This window comes from Babylonia areolata, chromosome 8 (assembly GCF_041734735.1).
Source record: "Babylonia areolata isolate BAREFJ2019XMU chromosome 8, ASM4173473v1, whole genome shotgun sequence".
NCBI classification, from domain to species: Eukaryota; Metazoa; Mollusca; class Gastropoda; order Neogastropoda; family Buccinidae; genus Babylonia; species Babylonia areolata.
The window spans coordinates 21,765,247-21,786,928 of NC_134883.1; the positions used below are offsets into that span (position 1 = coordinate 21,765,247).

The window sequence follows — 21,682 nt, forward strand, 5'->3', positions numbered from 1 at the left end:
TGCATTATTGTCTTTCTCAGTTTTCCAACCAGAGTGAACCATTTGTTTAAAAAAAATTTTTTTTAAAAGAAGAAGAAAAAAAACAACTAAAGGCAGATGTGTTAAATCATTTCTGCAGTATAATTTCAGTATAATCTTGAATCTTGAAATGTGATGTATGCAGGGTTGTGATAGGGCTTAACAAGCATTATAATCTCACACATATTGATATTGATAGACTGACTTCCTTTTGAACACACAATGAAGTTTATGAAAGCGTTATAATCTCACACATATTGATATTGATAGACTGACTTTTGAACGCACAGTGAAGTTAATGAAAGCATTATACTGACTTACTTTTTAACACACAATAAAATTTACAAACTCTTGCTGACTGACACTGTGTGAAAATTTCAAGATACATCAAACATTGCTGCATTGGTGTCTACGCATTTGATGGAATTTTTCTTAGTCTTATGCTCTCTTTACTTTCTGTGTAACTGTAAGTGCATATCATATGTGTGCAACTGCAAGTAAATCTTTGTAGGTGTGTGCACTTTTCTATCATACCTCGCACACTCAGAAATATCCTGTACATTTCAGACACACACAAGCACATGCACACACATGAACAGTACAGATCATTGGTTGGTTAATTAATTCAAATTGTTGATAGTTTGTTTGATGATGTTACCTTGTTGGACTAAAAAAAACTGAAGTTAAAAAGTTAGAATAATTCAAAAAGCAAAATAAAACAAAGTTAAAAAAGAAGGGAGAGTTCATACTGACAGTATACTGTATAACTTAAGGTAGATCACAGAGAGTAATGTGCAATTTATGTGCTTATGTACAATGTGTTCACAGAGATAGGGGTAACTTCTCAGAATAAGAAGCTGAAAGTAGTGAGTGAGTTTCATACAAAAATATGTGCGTTTCAGTCAGATAGATGAGGGTATGGAGGAGAGTACATAAATCAGTAGAATACTACTTAACTCAGTACATTTTGCATGTGAAACCAAAAGCTATTCTTATGTGAAAATAGGTAAGTCCGAAGTGAATAGATGTGAAATTGTAGCAGATAGTTGAATAGATGCAGAAAATATAAAAGATGAAAAAATATAGCAAAACCTGAAAATACATGCATGCAGTGTAGGTCTCAACAACATTATTATTGACCTTTCCTTGTGACAGACCATGTACAGAGACCCAAGTAACTAGTAGGGCTGTAGGAGAGAGGCTTTCTGAGCATTTACACTTATTTGTCTTCTTTTGCTCCCTTAACTCTGTGAGGAGTTGTTTGGGGTATCACAGAGAAGATATGTTCACCTAATTTCTCCAGGTCTTGTCTGTTGTGTGTCAAAAGCCTGGGTCTTTGCAAATTGTTTTCCTGTCCATTTTTGCAGTGTTGTCTTTTTTTTTTCTTCTTTTTTTTTTCTATCTTCTCCCTCATTTCTCTCTCTCTCCAGTTCCCTGGAGTATTGTTTTGGCAATGCCTTGACTGAATCTTATTCCATGTTAAAAACAACAACAAACATGTGACTTAATTATCTACTGGTGTACAGACACTGAAATATAGACATCTGAACTTAAGAGGATGGTCATGCTGAAATTATTTCCACAAATACTTGTTACCATTGTTCGTGATTTTTCAGTGGAAGAGCGGTGTCCATTGCCACCTCAGTAGTTCATCATTTTATGTTTACGAGGTCTCTGCAATTTTAATTCAGGTTCCTGTTGTAAAGAGGAAGGTGGCAGAATGGTTAAGATGCTCAGCTGCCAATACAGAGAGTCTGTGAAGGTGTGGGTTCGAATCCTGCTCTCGTGCTTTCTCCCAAGTTTGACTGGAAAATCAAACTGAGCATCTAGTCTTTCAGATGAGGTGATAAACTGAGGTCCCCTGTGCAGCATGCACTTGGCACACTGAAAAAGAACCCATGGCATCGAGAATGTTGTCCTCTGGCAAAATTATGTAAAAAGAAATTCACTCTGATAGGTACACAAATATAAGCATGGCACTCAAGGCCTGACAAGTGTGTTTGGTTATGCTGTCAGGCATCTGCCTAGTAGATGTGGCTGTAGCAAATATATGTATCAGGACTTGTGAAGGCAGATCACAATATTGGAATTAATGACTACTCAAACTACAGGTGAAACAGTTGGCATTAATTTCATTTTATCTGATGGTATGGAAAAACACCAGCACGTAAGAACAGGCATCAGATGAACTGGTTGTTATTGTTGCTATTGTATTACTACTCTGATTGTAATAGCACAAAAAATGAAATAAAATTATGATAAAATAGATAAATAATAATAATCATAAGTGAATAAAAAAAAAAAGAAAAAGACAAAATAAAAATACTGTTCCAAAGTCGGTTGACATACCAATTAGCAATGCCTAATGTGAAAAAGAAAACTAAACTAAAAAAAAAAAAAAACAACCCCCCCCCCCCAGTACCAGTAGTAGTCTCAGACAAGCGGCACATTTGACTAATGAACTTTTTTTTTTAACCTTTCGTATTTCAGATGATCCATTATTCATTGTCATAATTATATGCATATTTCATTTAGTTAGTTAATCTTTTTTCTTTCTTTTTTTTCTGGAGCATGATAGAAACAAAATGTGTACGCAAAGAACTTCTTTGGTTTCCTTCTATTTTAAACAAAGTGCAGTGCATGACAATAAGGTGTCTTAACTCACTCAGTACGGCCAGTCCTCTCTTCTCCTCTACACAGACCCCTCGGATGTCCAGTGGGTGTCTGAATGACCCAACCTTTAGCTTCTGTCGTCAGAATTGTGGTATTTTTTGTCAACATTCACCTCTTCAGTATAAGAGCCTTCCGCTTGTAATATTTTGATGGTGGTAATTGGGGTGAAACGCTGTTAACGTCGTCTCTTTCGCCGTTCGTATGGAGAGAGTTAACCAGTATTTCCATTCTTCCTTGAAGATTAAGTTCCACACTTGATTCCATACTTGCAGAAAACACCCCAGTGATAGACAGGAGTGCAACTATTGTTTTGTTGTTGTTGTTTTTTCTTTTCAATTCTTCTTCTGTTTTTTTTTTTTTTTTTTTTGTTTGTTTGTTTTTTGTTTTTTGTTTTTGTTTTTTTGTTTGTTTTTTTTAAGGGGAAAGGGGAGTGCGGGGAGGTGGGGGGGCAATGGGGGTATGGACATCAGTGCAGAATTAATGTTTGGTGTCATATACTGTACCATGTCAAACTGATGCAAACTAGGCCTATTGGTTTGCTCTGCTTGGCAGTTTTGATTGAAGTCATCTCAAGTACTATGACTTGATGGGCTTTATTGGTTTTTCAGCAGAATGGTTCAGACGCTCATCTGACAATGCAGAGAGCCCATGAGGGTCTGGGTTCAAATCCCACTCTCACTCTTTCTCCCAACTTTGACTAGAAAATCAGAGTGAGTGTCTAGTCATTCAGATGAGACGATGAATCGAGGTCCGGTGTGCAGCACACACTTGGTGCACTGAAAAAGAACCCATGGCAATGAGAGTGTTGTCCTCTGGCAAAATTCAGTAGAAAAAATCCACGTTGGGTTATGCTGCTAGTCAGAAATCTTCCTGACAGATGTGTAGCGTATATATATATATATATATATATATATATATATATATGGAATTGTCTTAACACAGTAACGCCTGGTTGAGAAACTGGAACTTCAAAAAATTCACCCACTTGATTTTTTAAAGTTTCTTTATTGATTGATTTCAGATTTGAAATTGTGATCGATTGTTAAAATTTTGTGATCTGCAAGGAGGTGAAAAAACACCTGAAACTTACAGTGAAAGTGGAAGATATCAGTTTCACTGATATATTCAAGCTCATTAGGTGTGTCATGTGCTCTTTTGCTGATAGATAAAAGCATATTAGGTGCTTTTTGCGGGGTTTTTTTCTCTCTCTCTCTTTCTCTCTCTCTCAGCTGTTTAGTTTTTCTTCAGATCCCTTGATGTTGCAAATAAGAACTGTGCCCCCTTTTCATAAGGGCTGTGGATAGGCTAGTGTCAATAAAAAGTGTCTGAAGTGTCTCTCTTCCTCTCTTTCACATGTGCACACATGTGTGAGAAGGACATATGCCTCCATCCATATCCGATGCTCAGTGTCCAGATTTGCAAGTGGAATGAAAACTGTGTGAAAAAAAAAAAAAAAATAATAATAATAACAAGAAAACAACTGGTGTTTACACTGAATAACTTTTAAACCAAGAGTAAGAAACAGCTCCCATAAAATGTTCATAAATGACAGGCATTGATTCTGTCACCTACACCCCATACAAAACCCATGCCCTGTGCCATGCAGGTTGAGAGCCATTGTCTTATGCACTTCTTGTCTATGGTACGTTCTGGTCATGTTTTTGCAATGTTTTCGGCTAGAAAGTAATATTTCTGTCTTGAATTCTTTTCTAAAGCGATGTGTGCATAGCAAAACCAGTCATTGTCCTTGTAAGCTCGCATTCACATAAGGCTACAAGTTCGTACGCCTAGCATAAAGAACTGGCCTTCTCGCTGCTCGCCTTCATATGTTGACAGTCTCGTGTTGTGTTGTGTGGTATCAGTTTTCAGTTTCAGTTGCTCAAGGAGGCGTCACTGCATTCAGACAAACCATATACACTACACCACATTGCCAAGCAGATGCCTGACCAGCAGCGTAACCCAACGCGCTTAGTCAGGCCTTGAGAAAAAAAACACAAAAAAACAAAGAAACAAAAAAAAAAAAAAAAAAAAAAAAAAAACAACAACGGGGGAATAAATAATAGATAAGCTTAAATAAATAAATAAATAAATGAATAATAATTATAATATAGAAAAAGGTAGTAGTAATAATAATAGTAATACTAATAAAATGATTAAAAAAAAAATTTTTTAAAAATAAATAAGACAACAATGGTGATAAATAAGCGAATAAATGTAAAACATGAAGACACACATTCACACACACACCCACACATGCACAACAGAAAAGCACCAAACATGCAGTTTCACAGATATGGAAGCACAGTCAAATACATATAAACGTACATGAGCTCCAACACACACACACACACACACACACACACACACACACACACTACCTTGCACCTCCTCTACCCCCCTCCTCCACACACTCATTTCTAGTCTACATATCGCAGCTTCCACGGCACACACACACACACACACACACAAACACAAACTCAAACTCACAGAGATGAACACTTACTTGTACAAGCACACACACATACGCCCATATCTCCCACCCCCAACCCCACACACATATATACAAAGATATATATATATATATATATATATATATATATATATACGTTCCAATATCCTGTTGCTCCACACACACACACACACACACACACACACACACGTACACAGATCTCTCCTGACACTTGTGTACACTTACACTCTCGCGCATTCACAAACGCACTCAAAAGCACAGACCCACACATCCACACAAACACACATACACACACGCACAGAGGCTGCCACTGACTGGCCGCAAGAGGGATGGGAAAAGATCTCTGATGCCAAAAACGTGGCGTCTAGTGTGTTGCTCAGTCTATTGTATCTGGAAAGGCCCACAGAGACTCTGTTCCGTTTTGAAGAAATTTGCGCAATGTTGGTTTGGAAATGATGCCGATATTTGTTTGATTTGCAAAGCTTCGTGCTCTACCTTTCATGTTAGACTTGCGGCCGCTCCCTCTCTCTGCTTTTATTTCTTTGAGGCGATCGATGGTGTGATGGCCTTGTACCTGTTCTTTTTGGTATTCTTTGATTTTTCTGAGGATTTCCGATTTTCCTAGATGTAGGCCGCTCGTTGGTGTTGCGTTACCAGCAAGTCTGTCAGCTCGCTCATTTCCCTTAACACCTGCATGTCCCGGGCAGTATGACCATGTGAGTTTTTTAATCTGAAAGTTGCGCATTGCCTTATGCCACTCTGGGCTTCCCATTCCGTTTTCAATTTTCTGTATGAGGTTCATTGAGTCGGTTAGAATCATGGCATGTTGGTTTCCGGGCGTATGGATGGACGATAGCCACTGGAGGGCATGTGTCGCAGCTTCAACTTCCATGTGTGGTATCAGTCAAGTGTCAGTGTCAAACAGGTCCCGTGCCCCCAATTTCCCAGTGTGACTATCGCCGTCGGCCGTCCTCCTGCTTACACAATAGACAGGCTTGAAGGCAGCCAATGGCGAACTCCGAGTGCTGTTCGAACGATGTGGCGTTTAATCAAACTCAGGGTTTCAAGTACTGCAGCAAGAAACAGCACCTGGAAAGCTTGTTTTGGAGCTAGGAACTAACCAAAAAAAAAAGTAGAGAGCGGCACACATACGACCGTTTTGAAGATACAGACGATTTTTGGGGGGAATGAGTTGTATTCAGTCCAGTGCTTATACATGTTCTCTCTCTCTCTCTCTCTCTCTCTCTCTCTCTATATATATATATATATATATATATATACAGAGAGAGAGAGAGACAGACAGGCAGACAAAGAAACTGAACGGAATTACGCTGCTTCTACAAAGTGGTGTTCACACGGATACCGTGTATGGGTTGTAGTCAGTCCAGTGCTTGTAATTATGTTCTCTCTCTCTCTACGGAATAATGCTTCTACAAAGTGGTGTTAACATGGATACCGTGTGTGGTCTTTTGATCACACACACACACACAAGGACAGTTTATTTATGTATTTTTTGTCTTGTAAAATATTTGGGTGGTCTTTTAAAAAAGAAAATCCCTTTCCGTTGAAAATTACAAGTTTGACAAAGCCACCCCGAACTAACGTTCAAGTCAATGTATAATTAACTTTTTTTTTCAACGACACTTTTTGCCGTAAGTGTTTTCAGTTGTTAGCTTTGGGACCATTTTCCCGTCCAAACCGTTCTGCCCGAAGGTTTGGTGGTTATACAACACTGGCGTCTGTCTGACTGTTGGGGGGTAGAAAGGGGTGGGGGGCAACGTCTGGATCTGTTTAGAGTTCGCGGTGGACGCAGTGCAGGTGTTGATGAGCTAACCGTGAGGCTGTTGATGCTGGGTGGGGGTACCCGCGGGAATAGAAGTCGTTGGAAAACCACTTGAGGAGACCCTTTATGGCCTGGGGACTGCCACAGTTCTGACAACAACAAAGAGTATTGTTAACCTGTGGGCGGACTGAAAGCTAGCGTTACGCAGGAGGTTCAGTCATCTGTTGACACAGTGATTGGGACAGGAGCCACACATCTCATGACGTAGAGAGTTGTGTGTATCTGTACTGGCTTGCCATTGGTCAGTTTGGGGTGGGAAACTTTCGGAGACTCGAACAGACCATGTGACATAGCATATAGTGGGGTCGCTGGTTTCAGGGAAAGCATTCGTATTCTGTGCGCTCCAGCAGTTTGTAGTGTTGTCAGCCAAGAGGTTAGTGTGGTGTGTGTGTGTGTGTGTTCGCCGAGTGAGGAAGCAGGTTTTGGTGGATCAAACTACTGACATATTGAAGCAAGCCGTCGTTGAGAGTTTTCTTGGGAGTTTGGTTGTTTTGAGACCTGAAAATCATACGGTTTTTTGTTTTGCTCGGATTTCACAATATCTAAAGCAAGGGTTTTTAGTATACATACCGTAGATTGTGAAAGAACGTTGAGATAATTGTGGGTGAGTGTGTCATGTATCTTGTTCGCATTTGTAATTCTGGAAAGTCCACATGCAGTGATCCATATACTATACATTGGGCTTTTTTTTTTCTGAAAGACGCTGGTGTTTGCATTGAGCGACATGACGCAGCAGAAACATGTGGTTCACGTTTCGTGAGACCTCGTGGCAAACTGTGCTGAAAATCTATGGATACACGTGGGTTGTTTTTTTACGTGTATTATGCAAGTCATAACATCATCTGAAAGAGCGAAACAAGATGATTCTCCTCATCGGAAATCTTTAGAGTCGCTGTCAAAACAAAACGCTGTCAAACGATCTGTTTGTTTTTTTTTTTGTTTTTTTTTACACCGAATTGTTAAGATAAACAAATTTCTTTGATCGGATGGAGTATCGAAATTTCTTTGATCTTTCTCTCTCCCACGAAAGAAAAAGAGAAGAAATGTGGTGGCACTGACGTCTCTCATTTCTAAAAGTTAACAGCGGTGAATAGTCATGGTCTAGATACAACATAGCTTCAGCTGTGAATGTCCGCTCGGAAACTTCGAATATGCCATGCTTCCGTCTGTTGTCTACCATCTCCTTGCTCCCCCCCCGCCCCCCTTCCTCCCCCAAAGAAAAAATATGTTAGAATATGAGTTGTTGAAGAAATGTGTTGTAATGAGTTTTAAAGTTGTGCGCATGCGTCTGTGTGCGTGAGAGATGGAACGGGGTAGAGCAGTGGATAGTGAAATCTGATCGTGAGTGGTACAGTTTTTTGTTGGACAGAATTCCCGACATGTCGAGTAAAAGCACGAGGAAGTCTTCAAGGCGGTTGTCCATCCAGTCAATGGAAATCCCCATCAACTTCATGAAGGTCAGTAAAGATGAATGTTATAGACTGTATTCTCTTTTAAAGTGATTTCTGGCCTGTTTTACACCCAGCGTGTATATTTTTCCGTTCGTCCTCATTCCGTCTTCTCTCTGCCTTTTTTTTTCTTCTGTGTATATGTCTCTTCCTGGCGTCGGTACGTACGTGCGTCTGCAGTTTCGGTTGAGTTTTTGCGACGTTATGATTTACAGTTTTATAAAAGTTCATGTATGCCTTTGTTTATACCAAACTTTTAAATCTTTATTTTTATTCCATTGTTTTTGTGCCCCAACCTTCAGCATTATCCACGCCATCTTTATTTTCTTGCCCCCTTTCGCTCATCCCCCTCTCTTTTTCACTCTCTCACTTCTATTCCACCCACACTCTCACCTTTCGTCTCTCTTACTCTTTCTCACTTGCTCCCCCCACCCCTTCCGCCACCACCCTGACTCGCTTTGTGTCTTTCTGCCTCCTCATTTTTGACCCTCCCCCCCCCCCCACTCCCGACCCCCATACTTTCACCCATTCTCTCCATCCAACTGTCTTTCTCTGCCTGTTGCCTGTGGGTTTGTTTGCTTGGTGATTCCCCCCCACACAACCTGCCTCTCTTTGTTTGCTCCATCTTTTCCTTCTCGGGCTTAAGGCCCACCCTCTCCGCTCCTGTCTCACAGGGTACTCGACAGCCAAACTTTCCTGTCATGACAGAACAACACAGCCATCACTACTATCAGAAGGCTTTTGCATGGCAACTCTGCTCCCTGTCTCTGTGGCGGGCGACAGGACAGTGACGCAATCATTGTCCATCCTCCCGCTCAGTTTAACTTTCATTTTATTTATTTTGTGGTGGTGTTGTTTTTAAAGTTTTGTGATCTGAGTTGTGTATTGTCTGGGCATTGTGATATTTGTGCTTTGTTTTTGAAGTATTCATAGTATTTATGCTGTTGTCATGTTGTTTTGTAATATCGTTCTGTTGATGTTGAGCATTGTGACGGGAGATTTCGTCATTTGGGTGTAGAGCTGTTTGATATGTATGTAGAATGTTTTGCCGTGCGTGTTGTTTTTATCTGTGTGTGCGTACATACGTTACTCTTAGTCAGTTGTTTCCCGACCTTCACCTCCATCAACGGCGTCAATATTTCCTTGTCCCTTCCCCCCAACTCCGTCTCTCTCTCTCTCTGTGTCTCTGTGTGTCTCTCTCTCCACCACCCACTCCCATCATTCTGCTTGTTTATGTCTGCCCCTCCTCCCCACACCCCCTCCCGATCTCTTTCACTTGCTTGCCTTCATTCTTTTTCTGTGTTTCGTTGGATGTTTGTGCAGGGTTATGTGTGCAAGTTGTCATTTTTGACTCACTTGTGTAAACAAAGTGAGTCTATGTTTTAACCCGGTATTCGGTTGCCTGTGTGTGTGTGTGTCTGTGTGTCTGTGTGTCCGTGGTAAACTTTAACATTGACATTTTCTCTGCAAATACTTTGTCAGTTGACACCAAATTTGGCATAAAAATAGGAAAAATTCAGTTCTTTCCAGTCATCTTGTTTAAAACAATATTACACCTCTGGGATGGGCACAAAAAATAAAAAAAGAAGCCTAATTATATGCAAACTGCATTTACTGTTATATTTATATTTTTTGTATTCTCTAAACATGGCACTTTGACCTCTTATTCTGACACAACAACAAGAGGAGTCATTATTATCATTTTTTGTTCAAAGAGGAACTTCTTTTGCTAAGCATGGAATTTTTATTTATTTTGCAAACATTTTGGTGCAGATAGTAAAAAAGGGAAATTACTCTAATTAATGCTAGGGGACTTAATTTATCACAAGTGAGTCTTGAAGGCCATGCCTGTCTTGTTGAGAAATGTTTTTATGCTTTAGTGCATACTTTAATCGTCCTCGTTTACATTGTTCAACACAACTTAGCCTGGTTTTAAATGGAAGTGTTCTGTGTAAATTGAATTATTATTATTATGGCCTATGAACAATCCGGTTTAACTTCTACTGCTACTACTTCTATCACCACCACTACTACTACCACTACTTCTACAGGTGTCTTGAGTTTAAAGTCGAACGAACAGTGAAATGACTTGACTGGGTGTTTTGCTTGACAACTAATATCTCGGGTTGCTGTTAGAATGGGTTGATGTGGACGTAGCGAAGGAGATAGCCACTGAGCTGTTTAAGCTCAGTGGAGGAGGAAGGTGGCAGAATGGTTACTTAAAACGCATATCTGCCAATACCATAAGGGTCTGGGTTTGAATCCCGGTCTCGCCCTTTCTCCCAAGTTTGACTGGAAAATCAGTCAGCCAATAGTCATTCTGATCAGACGATAACTGAGGTCCCGTGTGCAGCACTCACTTGGCGCACTGAATAAGAACTTGTGGCAACACAAGAGTTGTCCTCTGGCAAAATACTTTAAAAGGATTCCGCTCTGATATGTGCACAATTTTTTTTTTTTAATGCATGCACTTAAGTCCTCAGTGGCGCGTAAAGTTAGGCTGTTGATCAGACATCTGCCTGGCAGATGTGGTTTAGCGTCTGTGGAGTTGTCCGAATGCAGCTTGTCACGCCTCCTTGAAAAAGGTGACACCTTAGGCAGCCTTACAATAAAATGTGCGATCTAGCCCCAGTAAAACGTTCCCATCCAGCTCAGTGAAATAGCACGACCCAGCAGATACAGATTCTTGCATACAGTTATGGTCAGAAACAGCTGGCTGCTGTACACTGCATGGATCAACCAGTGACATCAGCTGAAGCTGGAGTTGCGGTGTCACTGTTGACCACGACCAGTGACACTTGACCGACTCTCTGATAAGACAAGCACCCAAGACGAAAGCCAGTGTTGACCGCCGGGCAAGGGAACCACATGTTTTCAAACAGCGAAAAGAGGATGTCTGCGGTCGTTCGCGGGACAGAGGGTTGTAAAACCTCACGTGACCAGTACTTACACTGCGAGGCAAGGGAACCATATGTCTTCAAAGAGCGAAAAAGAGGGTGTCTCCGGTCGTTCGCGGAACAGAGGGTTGTAAAACCTCCTGAAAGTAGCACTCATACGACAGCGTTGCCCCTTGGACTAATTTTTGTTGGCTGCAGGAACGCAGGATGGTTGACCAACTCAGCTGTCGCAGAAATTAAGTGTGCACCGGTCTGTACCGGTGTGACCATAAACCAGGGTCAAGTCCATCGATGGCGGGCTCTCAGAGGAGAATCAAACATGCCGAGCACCCAATCAGAAACCATGTGCCCATGCAAATGTAGCACCTCAGTAAAAGTGAATGTGGTTGCCTCTGCGATCACTCGGTTGTTGTACTAAGGTCTGTACTGACCAAGAACTTTGAATTTTTTTGATCGCGGTTTTGTGTGTGCGTTTCTCATTCAACACGTCACTTGGTTGGTTTTAGAAGTATGTTGAACATTTTCTGATTAAGAAAATAGTAAGGCAGACAGGATTAGGAGGAGAGAAACGCTTAGGAAATACCGTTACTCTGTCAGACTAAGGGATGCAGTGAAGTTTGGAATTGTATGCCATTGTCCGAAGAAGAGCAATTCGATAGAACTACTACTTGTTGTCGAATGTTGGCAAAAAACAAACAAACAAACAAAAACAAACACTGTTTTGCTGCCGCCTTGTGGTTCTTGAACTGTGCTCGTGAAACATCTTTTTTGGTGCAGATAATAATTATGAGGATGTCAACCAAGACACCAAATTGTTAGATGAAATTTCCAGTGGCCACATAAATCAGCAAGTCATCAGGAAAGTGGTAACCGTTTTCATTAAAATCACTCTGAAATTACTGGGGGGATTTTTTTGGGGGGCAGCAAACGCCCAGTCATCGAATTGTGGCCATATAAATTTAATACACATGTTGGCCAATCTTATACTTCTGGGGTTCTTTTATATAAAAAAAAAAAAAAATCAATTTATGTTCTTTGTAAATATTTCCCTCAAATTCATGTCATGTGTTGCTTGACTCATCCCCTCCCCACCAGACCTCGCATGACGTAACTCCGTTGACAGAGCGTCAACAAACAATACAGGCGGGTGTGCCCACTCATGCTCTCGTACCGACCCTGATTTGAACGTGGTTCGCAGCTTTGCAAGCGTTCGCTTTGTTTTCCTTGACGCTTCAAAGACCTAGTTGGATTTAGCTTCGTGTATACACGGTTTCATAGTTACCGTGCTCTCTAATCGAATGAATACATTTTAAACACCGACCCCCCTCCCCCTAATGTCCCCCCCCCCTCCCCCAACTCCGCCACACGTACAGTCGCCGCGCTCGTCTCCGCCCCAATACAACACAGCAACCGCTTCATCATCTTGGCTGTTTTAAGAGAATTCCAATGTTGACACGGCTCACACACTTTTTTTCAACACACATCCCTCCTACAAACCCAGCAAACCAGTTCCTTCGCGACCGGTGTAACACGAGCATTATTCCACGAAAACTTAACACAAAAAAAAAACAAAAACAACAACACAACAACAACAACAACAAAAACAAAACAACCCCAAACAAACAAACAAACAAAAAATTCCTATGAGGATTATGTTCCTGCAGCTTGCTTCCACCCTCCTAGAAAGTATGTTCCGGATGGTTTTATTTCCCGTCCTGGCTAAGTTTATTCTCCCATGGAAAATTAAATATTAAAGTGTTTTAATTCCATTTTACTGCACACACACACACACACACACACACAGCGACGCGCTCGCTCGCTCAGGTACTTCGACGTGGACGCGTGCGCGCACTCTTGCATACGCAACACGCCAAGAGCATCGGAGTAAAATTTTCGTGGGGAGTAAAATTGCCGTGTTACACCGGCAAGGGGTGTCCCAAAAATACCACCACGCTATTCGTCATAAATTAATTTGCTTGTCAACAGCTGGCATGCATATCGCCTTACCAGCCAAAAGAGCCCTTGACTTCTCTGGACTCACTAAAACTTGGCGACTACTCGTGTTCTAGAGACTGAGCGCTTGACAAAAAGAGACCCTCGACCACTCTCCGAGGTTTTTTGAACTCATGTGGAAGCAGATGTGTGACAGCATTTACAGCCTTCAACATTGCTCACAGTCGGTAGTCCTAGACCTCCTCTTCCTCCGTTTGGGATATATATATATATATATATATATATATATATATATATATATATAAAGTTGAAAACGATTGAGGATGTTTTCACAGTAAGGCTGGTCTCAGGGAAGTCACCAACTATTCAGATGCGTGGGTCTGTGTGTGACTGGTTTCCGCGAAAAAGTTTGTGAAGTATCACTACTGGCGACGTGACCTTTTTCTTTTTTCTTTTTTTCTTTTTTTTTTAAGAGGCCTGCTTTGTCTTTGCATCCTTGTTGGGACAGTATTGTGGACTTCATTGGAGCTTCGGGCGTGTTGAGGCTGTGCAGCGGTGTTCCGTTTACATTACAACAACGTACATTTTCCACTGTCGGCGCACTTGTGTGCAAAAGGCTGACGGCACAGCATAGGTCTAGAGGAAAAAAAGAAACAAAAAGACTCCGTGGCTTGTGTGATTTTGAAGGTAAATGTGACATGATGGATTGGGGACTGCTGTTTCAGAGGAAACGCAAGCGGCCAGATGACGATGCGGTCAGCATCACCAGTATGGATATGGGGGAAGGAGACGCCAACCCAAGCACGGTCAGTGGTTGTGTGTGTGTGTCAGTGTGTGTGTGTCTGTGTGTATCAATGTGTCTGTGTATTGTCTATCAGTATGTGTGTATCTGTGTGTGTGTGTGCGTGTGCGTTTGTCTTGTGTGTGTGTGTGTGTGTGTGTGTGTGACATTTCTCGCTCGTCAGTGTCTGGACTATTTCTGTTGAACTGTTCGTTTTTCGAATATTTGTGGCATCCCATTCAGTGCGTCAGAACTTAGCTGCCATAATTATTAACCTGTCAACACAAAAGACGAATCTCCCAATTGCTGTAAGTTTATTCGACAACAAACGTGAAGCATACTGTTGTGTTAAACTAGGTCATTAACAAAAAGTCGTACAACTTCAGAAATAACTGTACTTGTCCGTATTTGGCATGCTTTCTCCCATTGATTCACTTATTTCCTCATCACTGTAATCGATCTCACCAGTCATCGTTCAGAAGTGCTATTACAGTATACTCTCTCGCCGCTCTCTCACTTTCCGTATATATAGCTGTCTCTCTCTCTTTCTCTGTGTGTGTGTGTGTGTGTTTGTGTGTGCGCGCCCCCCGTTTTGATCATGACGCACCCCTTGTCATCCAAGCGAGAACATCCGATAGACACGCGTCCGTCCGGTTTTGATGCTTCGTCCGCTTTACGTCAGTGCGTACGCTTGCATGCTCACAAGTGTGCCTGTGCACTCAACAACACGCTCACACGCGTGCGCGCGCGCACACACACACACACACACACACACACACACACACACACACACACCGTATATCGTGACATGTAAAATAATGCATATGGTGAGTGTGCGCGCACATACTCATACACATATGCACACACGCACGCACGCAAACATGTCTCAGTAGCGCGCGCGCGCGCGCGCGCACACACACACACACACACACACACACACACACACACACAATGATGCAAACTCACAATATTACAAGGATCAGTCTGTATGACGCGAACTTAAGCAAGCCCACTCGCATGCGCAAGCAAGTAAGCACGCGCGTACGGAAAGATTCTTGTGTCATTCTGTTCTCTTTTTTTCTCCCATTCTCTCTCGTCTCCGTCTCTCTCTCTCTCTCTCTCTCTCTCTCTCTCTCTCTCTCTCTCTCTCTCCTCTCCTCCCTCCCTCCTAACTCTCTCGCTAACTCTAGCACATATCAGTTCTGTCTGCCTGTTGGTCTATTATCTCTCAGTCACGTGCGCAGATATCCATTCTGCTTATATTTGTCTCTGTCTGTCTGTCTGTCTGTCTCTCTTGAAACGATGTTGTCATAATTCATTGAATTGTGAAAATGGTGAATGTTCACTGATAGTTATGATGACTTCAGTATATTGTGTTATCGCCCTTCATTCATATGGGGCTTTGGCCTTAAAAATGAATATATCGTCTCAGTCTCTCTCTCTCTCTCTCTCTCTCCAATTTCCATGTACTCTTTGTCTGGATTTTGTTCAAGCCCCAAGGATCAGTCTGTCTCTCCCGTCCCTGCCGGTGACTCACCTGACCAATTATTTTCGTTTATATTTTAGTAGGGAATAATTGATTGGAGCGGAGGGGGACGGCATGGGGGTTGGGGAGGGGGGTGTGGGGGGGCATGGCGTGAGGGGGTGATGATAATAATGAACCAGGATGTAATTTCATTGACATTGTCTTCTTGTTGCATTCTGTTAGTGTGCATACACACTGTTGTTGCATTAAATATCAGTATCAGTAGCTCAGGGAGGCGTCACTGCGTTCGGACAAATCCATATACGCTACACCACATCTGCCAAGCAGATGCCTGACCAGCAGCATATCCCAACGCGCTTAGTCAGGCCATGAGGGGAAAAAAGAGAAAAGATAATAATAATAATGAAATGTAAACGTAATATATGCGTGCATACTCTCTCTCTCCCTCCCTCCCCCCTCTCTCTCTCACACGTTCACACAGTCACACACTCCCATATAGGAAGGGAGGGAACGGGGTGCTATTGCCAGACACAGCGATGCCCTTTAAGGAACCACAGACCTGTGCCTGTTTTGGTTGTCGTTTCCCTACGCTCCTGACCTGATTCGGGAGGATGAAACGAAGTTTACTGACAAAGGATGAAGTTTTGATGCCGGGTCTCCTTCATGCACGTGCGCTCTCTCTCTCTCTCTCTCTCTCTCTCTCTCTCTCACACAGAGGCGTGCGCACGCACGCACGTGCACACACATTTGCACCACACATGAATTTAGGCAAGTTCACACTCATACGCACGCAAGCATGCTTGTGCAGAAAGATTCTGTGTGTGTGTGTGTGTGTGTGTGTGTGTGTGTGTGTGCTCTCCCTCCCCTGCCGATGAATCACATTACCTCGCTATTTTAATTTTTTAAAGGAGAAAGGTTTGGAGTGGGAGTGACGGAGGGATGTAGTTCATGCACGAAGGGTACACTGGCAGTCACTTTACCATATTTTGCTCACATCGGCCCGGTGTCGGCTTACATGGCCGAAAGCAGGGGGTGAACAGAACGACGTTTGACGTGCATTTTCACAACGTCTGCGATAAAACTTGGCGTCATGACAGAAGCTATACCAATAATTGATGTCTTAACACAGGCTACACCAACACAATTTTATACTGACGAGAGTGCGAGGTGTGATATTGAGGAAGTCAATGCGTGACTATGAACTGCTTTAAAAATATTACACCAACGAAGAAGACGATAGTGATGGTAGTAATCTCATTGATATTGTTTGTTGAAATTGCACTCTAAAAGCACGCACACATGCGCGTGCCTGCACATTCTCTCTCTCTCTCGCTCTCTCTCTCTCTCTCTCTCTCTCTCTCTCTCTCTCTCTCAGCGAGAATGTTCGTCATGTTCCATGTTCACAATTAATTTAATGGGCTGAAACCATCATACCCTGACACTTCATCCACATCGAGCAATGTGTTTATGGTAGTCACTGAAGCGTTAACTGTGATGGGGTTTCGAGGGACTTCGTTGGGTTACGCTGCTGGTCAGGCATCTGCTTGGCAGATGTGGTGTAGCGTATATGGATTTGTCCGAACGCAGTAACGCCTCCTTGAGCTACTGAAACTGAAACTGAAATTGACTTTCCTTTCGCATCAACTTCTTCAGCATCAGTTCTTGTATCAGAATTAGGTCGGTCGGGTATTGCTGTTACATGTTAATAACATTGAATCCTCAAATCAGCTTGATCTCGTGCGCGCGTCCACCCCCACCCCCCACACATACGCATGAATATATATATGCGCACACCCACACTCAATACACCCACACACGAGCACGCACATATGATAATTATTATCATCACTCTCCTTACTATCCTGTCCCCCCCCTCTCGTCCCCACGCACAAACTGGAAGGGTTTTCCCTCTTCTCGCATCGATTAAAAAAAAAATCAAGCCGATAGTTGCTTCCCACTACACCTCTTCTTGCCCATACTTTTTCTCCCGTCACTTTACGGCCCTCCTCTTCTTCCTACTTACCAGTCGATTTCTCCTACGGGACAGACACATGAGAGAGAGAGAGAGAGAGAGAGAGCTAGCTAGCTTATTTATTCAGAAAGGCGAAGCAGTGACCTCATGACATTTCGACGTTCCGAGCAAAAGAAACAAAAACAGTTGTCTCTTGTATCAGAATTAGGTCGGTCGGGTATTGCTGTTACAAGTTAACATTGTTACAAGATATGGTTGATTTATGGAGGAGGATTCGCCTATTCCCAGTTCGCCTTTGTACCCTGTTGCTCTGTGTGTGCGTGCGCGTGCATAATTATGTCTGTTAGAAAACAGCCACAGCAAAAATACCTTACATTCTTCATTGCTGGTCCGGTTGACGGTCTGTTCTCTCTGTCGGTAACCTTGAACCAGCAGACTTTGTCTGCCTCCTGTGCTTTGTCACACTGACTATTAAACTGAATTGTATTATATATATTCGCTCGGAAGTCACTTTCGTGAAAGAACTCCATCCCCTTTTCTGTCTCTGTCTCTGAATCTCTCATGGACGATCTCAGTGACGTCACCTCTGCGATTCTGTCTCCTTTTCTGTCTCTCCGTGTCTTTGGATCCCTTTCCATGTCTCTGTCTCGCACAGACGATATCAGTGACCTCACCCACGGACTTGCTTTAAAAAGAAAAAAAAAAAGGAAAAAAAAGAATGGTATGAATAATAGTAATACACGTCAAGTCGGTGGACGTCTGTGATTCATTCTCCTTTTCTGTCTGTCTCTATCTCTCTTTTTTTTTTTCTTCTTTTTTTTCTTTTTCTTTTTTTTTTCTCTCTGTCTCTCATAGACGGTCTCCCTTTTCTCCGTCCTCGTTGCCTCTGTTGCCTGTTTGTCTGCCCACAGTGTGTTTATGCTTATTTTGCAGGCGGATGCCTGACAGAATTGTCCGGTACTCCGCCAGTAAAATAACACGCGCATCAGTGTGTCAATAGAACTCGATAGTGACGGTCAGCGGTGCATGCCGGAAAACAATCCATATACATGTCATAAAATGATTCTAAGAACATGCTTTTATATGCATTAAAACAAAGAAAAGAAAAGTATTGAAACACTGAAAGACTAGTGGAGGCAATAAGAGTTCCCTTAAGTGGAGAGTTCCGTTTTCATTTTGTGTTAAACATCAGCGTGAATTGTGCGTGTGTGTTGGTGTTTTTTCGGGTGTTTTTTTTGTTTGTTTTTTTTTGTTTTGTTTTTAACTGGGTTTTTTTGTTGTTTTTGGGGTTGGGTTTTGTGTGTGTGTGTGTGTGTGGGTGGGGGGGGGGGGAGGGAAGGTGGGAGGAAGTGGGTGGAGATGTTCGTGTGCGTGGCAAGTCAATGGTGTTTGTGTAGCGGAAGTGGTGTGGGGGGAGGTTGTGAGAGGATTGTGTTTTTTCATGCAATATCCGCAGAAGGAAGCGGATTGGGCAACACGTGAACAATATTTGTTCACGTGCCAGTGCACTTAAGTGGATTGGATTGGGCAGTCTGTGCTATACTATCAGTCTGTACGCGTGCCAGTGTCAGTATGCGAAAGAGCATTTTGTGACGGGCCCCCTTCAGCAACAGGCGAAAAGGAAAACTGGCAAATTTCATGTTACACAGTTGGTCGTTGGGAAAAGGAAATTTTGATTTAGACCTCTCTTGACTTTCATCACTTTGTGCTTCCAGAGGAATGCAGAATTATGTATAAAAGTTTTTTTTGTTTTTTTGCTTGTTTTTTTTTTTCCCCCTTTTTTTTTCTTCTAAAAATTCTGTACGAAATGTCTGGATCAACGAAGGTATACAGAATTAGCGATTTTGAAACAGTATGTTGATTATGAATGACTGTTTATGTATTTATCTATTGTATTGTATTCTATTTTACCAATTTATTCATTCAGTCATTCATTCATCTCTTTATTTTTTGTTTGTTCGTTTGTGTATTCATTAATTTTGTTTTCTTTGTTTTTGTAACAAAGTCGAGGGGCTTGTTCTTGAACACATTGTTTATGCGGAGGATATATTTTCCAAGCATTGGTGCTCTTTTTATGAAAACTTCAGAGAAACTGGGTTTCCCCCCCAACACTTTTCCGCATCCTGGCATCAACCATCCAACCACAACCGATGCGAGTCACATATGTACTAAGTGAAACGGCTGCCTATCAAGTACAGAAACGGGAGTTATGATCTGATCAATAAAGAGTCCACGATCACGGGTTTGGGTGGGTCAGGTCGTCTGGGTCGCTTTGCCTGTCACGTAGGAGTTCCTGCGTGGGTGCCCGCGTCGTGGGAGTTGATTATCAGTTGATGCTATGTCGCGTGGTTCAAGTTGCATATAATATACGAGCTTGGACACTTGGGGGGCGGGGGTGGGGGAGGGGTCATGGGGGAGAGAGGGGGTTGAGGGGGCGGATGTACTGGAAACGTGTCCAGTTCATTTCCACCGCCTTCCCATGATGATGGTCTCCATGTTCTCTTGTTTGTGGAGATCGTAGTTCGACAAATTTAAGTCCGCCATTTAAGTAAGCAGACACACTCCCCGAGTCCTGTCTCCGCGGGCCCTGGCCGTGTTCCATTGCCCATCGGACGCTGTTGCGGTTTTCTTGCATCGTTAAAGAATGGGCTTATTTCTTGTTTTTCGCTCACACGGGAGGCGGGTTCTGTCGCCAGTATTTTTACACACCATTTAACATTGGACATTGGGGTAGAGGAAGGCTGGCTGTATGGCCTAGGAATCTGGATACTTCACCAACCAGGCGCTGCCGTACATGGAAATCGGCTCTCTGACTTTCAGGATGAGAACAATCAGCTGCAAAAACCAACCACCACACGGCCAAAAGGTCCTTGTCGCCCCATTCCCCACCCCACCCTTCCCCTCCAATCGCCCCCGTCTCCAGGCTTAGACACTAATAACTGGTATTAGTATCCATGCCTCCAATACAAGACCCAGACCACAGCACCTTGTTCCCGAATGGCGTAAGCCAGTCGGTCGTTGAACTCAACTCTACCCCCGTCTCCTCTTCACTTGCAGTGGGGGCGGCAGTGCGCAGGGTCGCACTGTGATGACAGACAACCCAAACCGGGTATTATCCTTAAGTGAGTGTAGAAGCAGTCAACTCCACAAAATCTCACTGATTGTTTTTACCTTTTGGGTATAATGAGTAAGTTTAGTCTGTTTTTTCAGCTGGTGATTAGGGTAGGCGTGGTAAGTATTTCGAATTGAAAGTGACGGCTGTTTTGCGGATCTCCATGGACTCGCGTTTGTGAAAAGTCAGGTCTTTGTTCAGACTTGGTGGCGTTCACCCCCACAAAAGGACACTTGTTAGGACGATATAAGCCGCAAGTGCACACAAATGAGAGGTGATTGTATCAGATAATGGCTGTCAGTTGCCTCATTGAAAGTCAAGCCTCAAGAGGGTAGGTAGGAAATGGAATATTCCACTTTTAACCTGGGATCTTCGGTACTCTTGCAGAATGGTTTCACTGGTGGTCAATGGGTGGGGATTTGGCCCATCAGTTTTTTTAGGTTTTTGTTTTTGTTTTTTTTCTTGTTTTTTTTTTTTTGTGTGTGTGCGTTTTTGTGTGTGTGTATGCGCGCGTGCGCCGGGCAGCCTCACCACCCCACCCCACCCTCTCCCCCCAACTATCTCCGCATCTCAGTCCTGTTCTGTTTCCTCTCGTACCATCTCCCTCCCCCCTCCCCGGTTTCTCTCTGTTCCTTGATCTCATTCCTCCTTTCTTCACCCACATCTCTCTCATATCTCTAAGAGAACTCTCTGTTTCATAGTCATCACACACACACACCACACACACACACACACACATTTTCCCTCTTCCTCCCACTCTGTGTCTTTCCCACGCTCCATCTCTGTCCTGTGTTCTCTGTTCCCTTCTCTCTTACCTCATCCTTCCGCTCCCTCTTCCTTCCCACCCACCCACCCACCCACACCCTCTTACCACCTTTCTGGATGATGCTTCTGACCCACCCACCCACCCTCTCCTCCCTCACTTTCCCCATTACCTCTTCTCCCCACTTTCTCTCAAAGAAAGATGGCATATTGATTTCTTTGTTACTGCCGAATAAAAATGAGCTCTTTGTGATGTGGCTGGATGGG

The 21,682-nt window shown here is 42.9% G+C and overlaps 1 protein-coding gene across 1 annotated transcript in view; it reads left to right on the forward strand.

Annotated features, from left to right (window-relative positions):
* Positions 1 to 8,383: 8,383 nt before the first annotated feature.
* Positions 8,384 to 21,682, forward strand: part of LOC143285009 (neuroepithelial cell-transforming gene 1 protein-like) — a 45,551-nt gene continuing 32,252 nt past the window's right edge. The window contains exons 1-2 of the mRNA XM_076592176.1: positions 8,384 to 8,461; positions 14,028 to 14,108. Of these exons, the coding sequence (XP_076448291.1) occupies positions 8,384 to 8,461; positions 14,028 to 14,108 (159 nt within the window). The remainder of the gene's footprint in view (positions 8,462 to 14,027; positions 14,109 to 21,682) is intronic.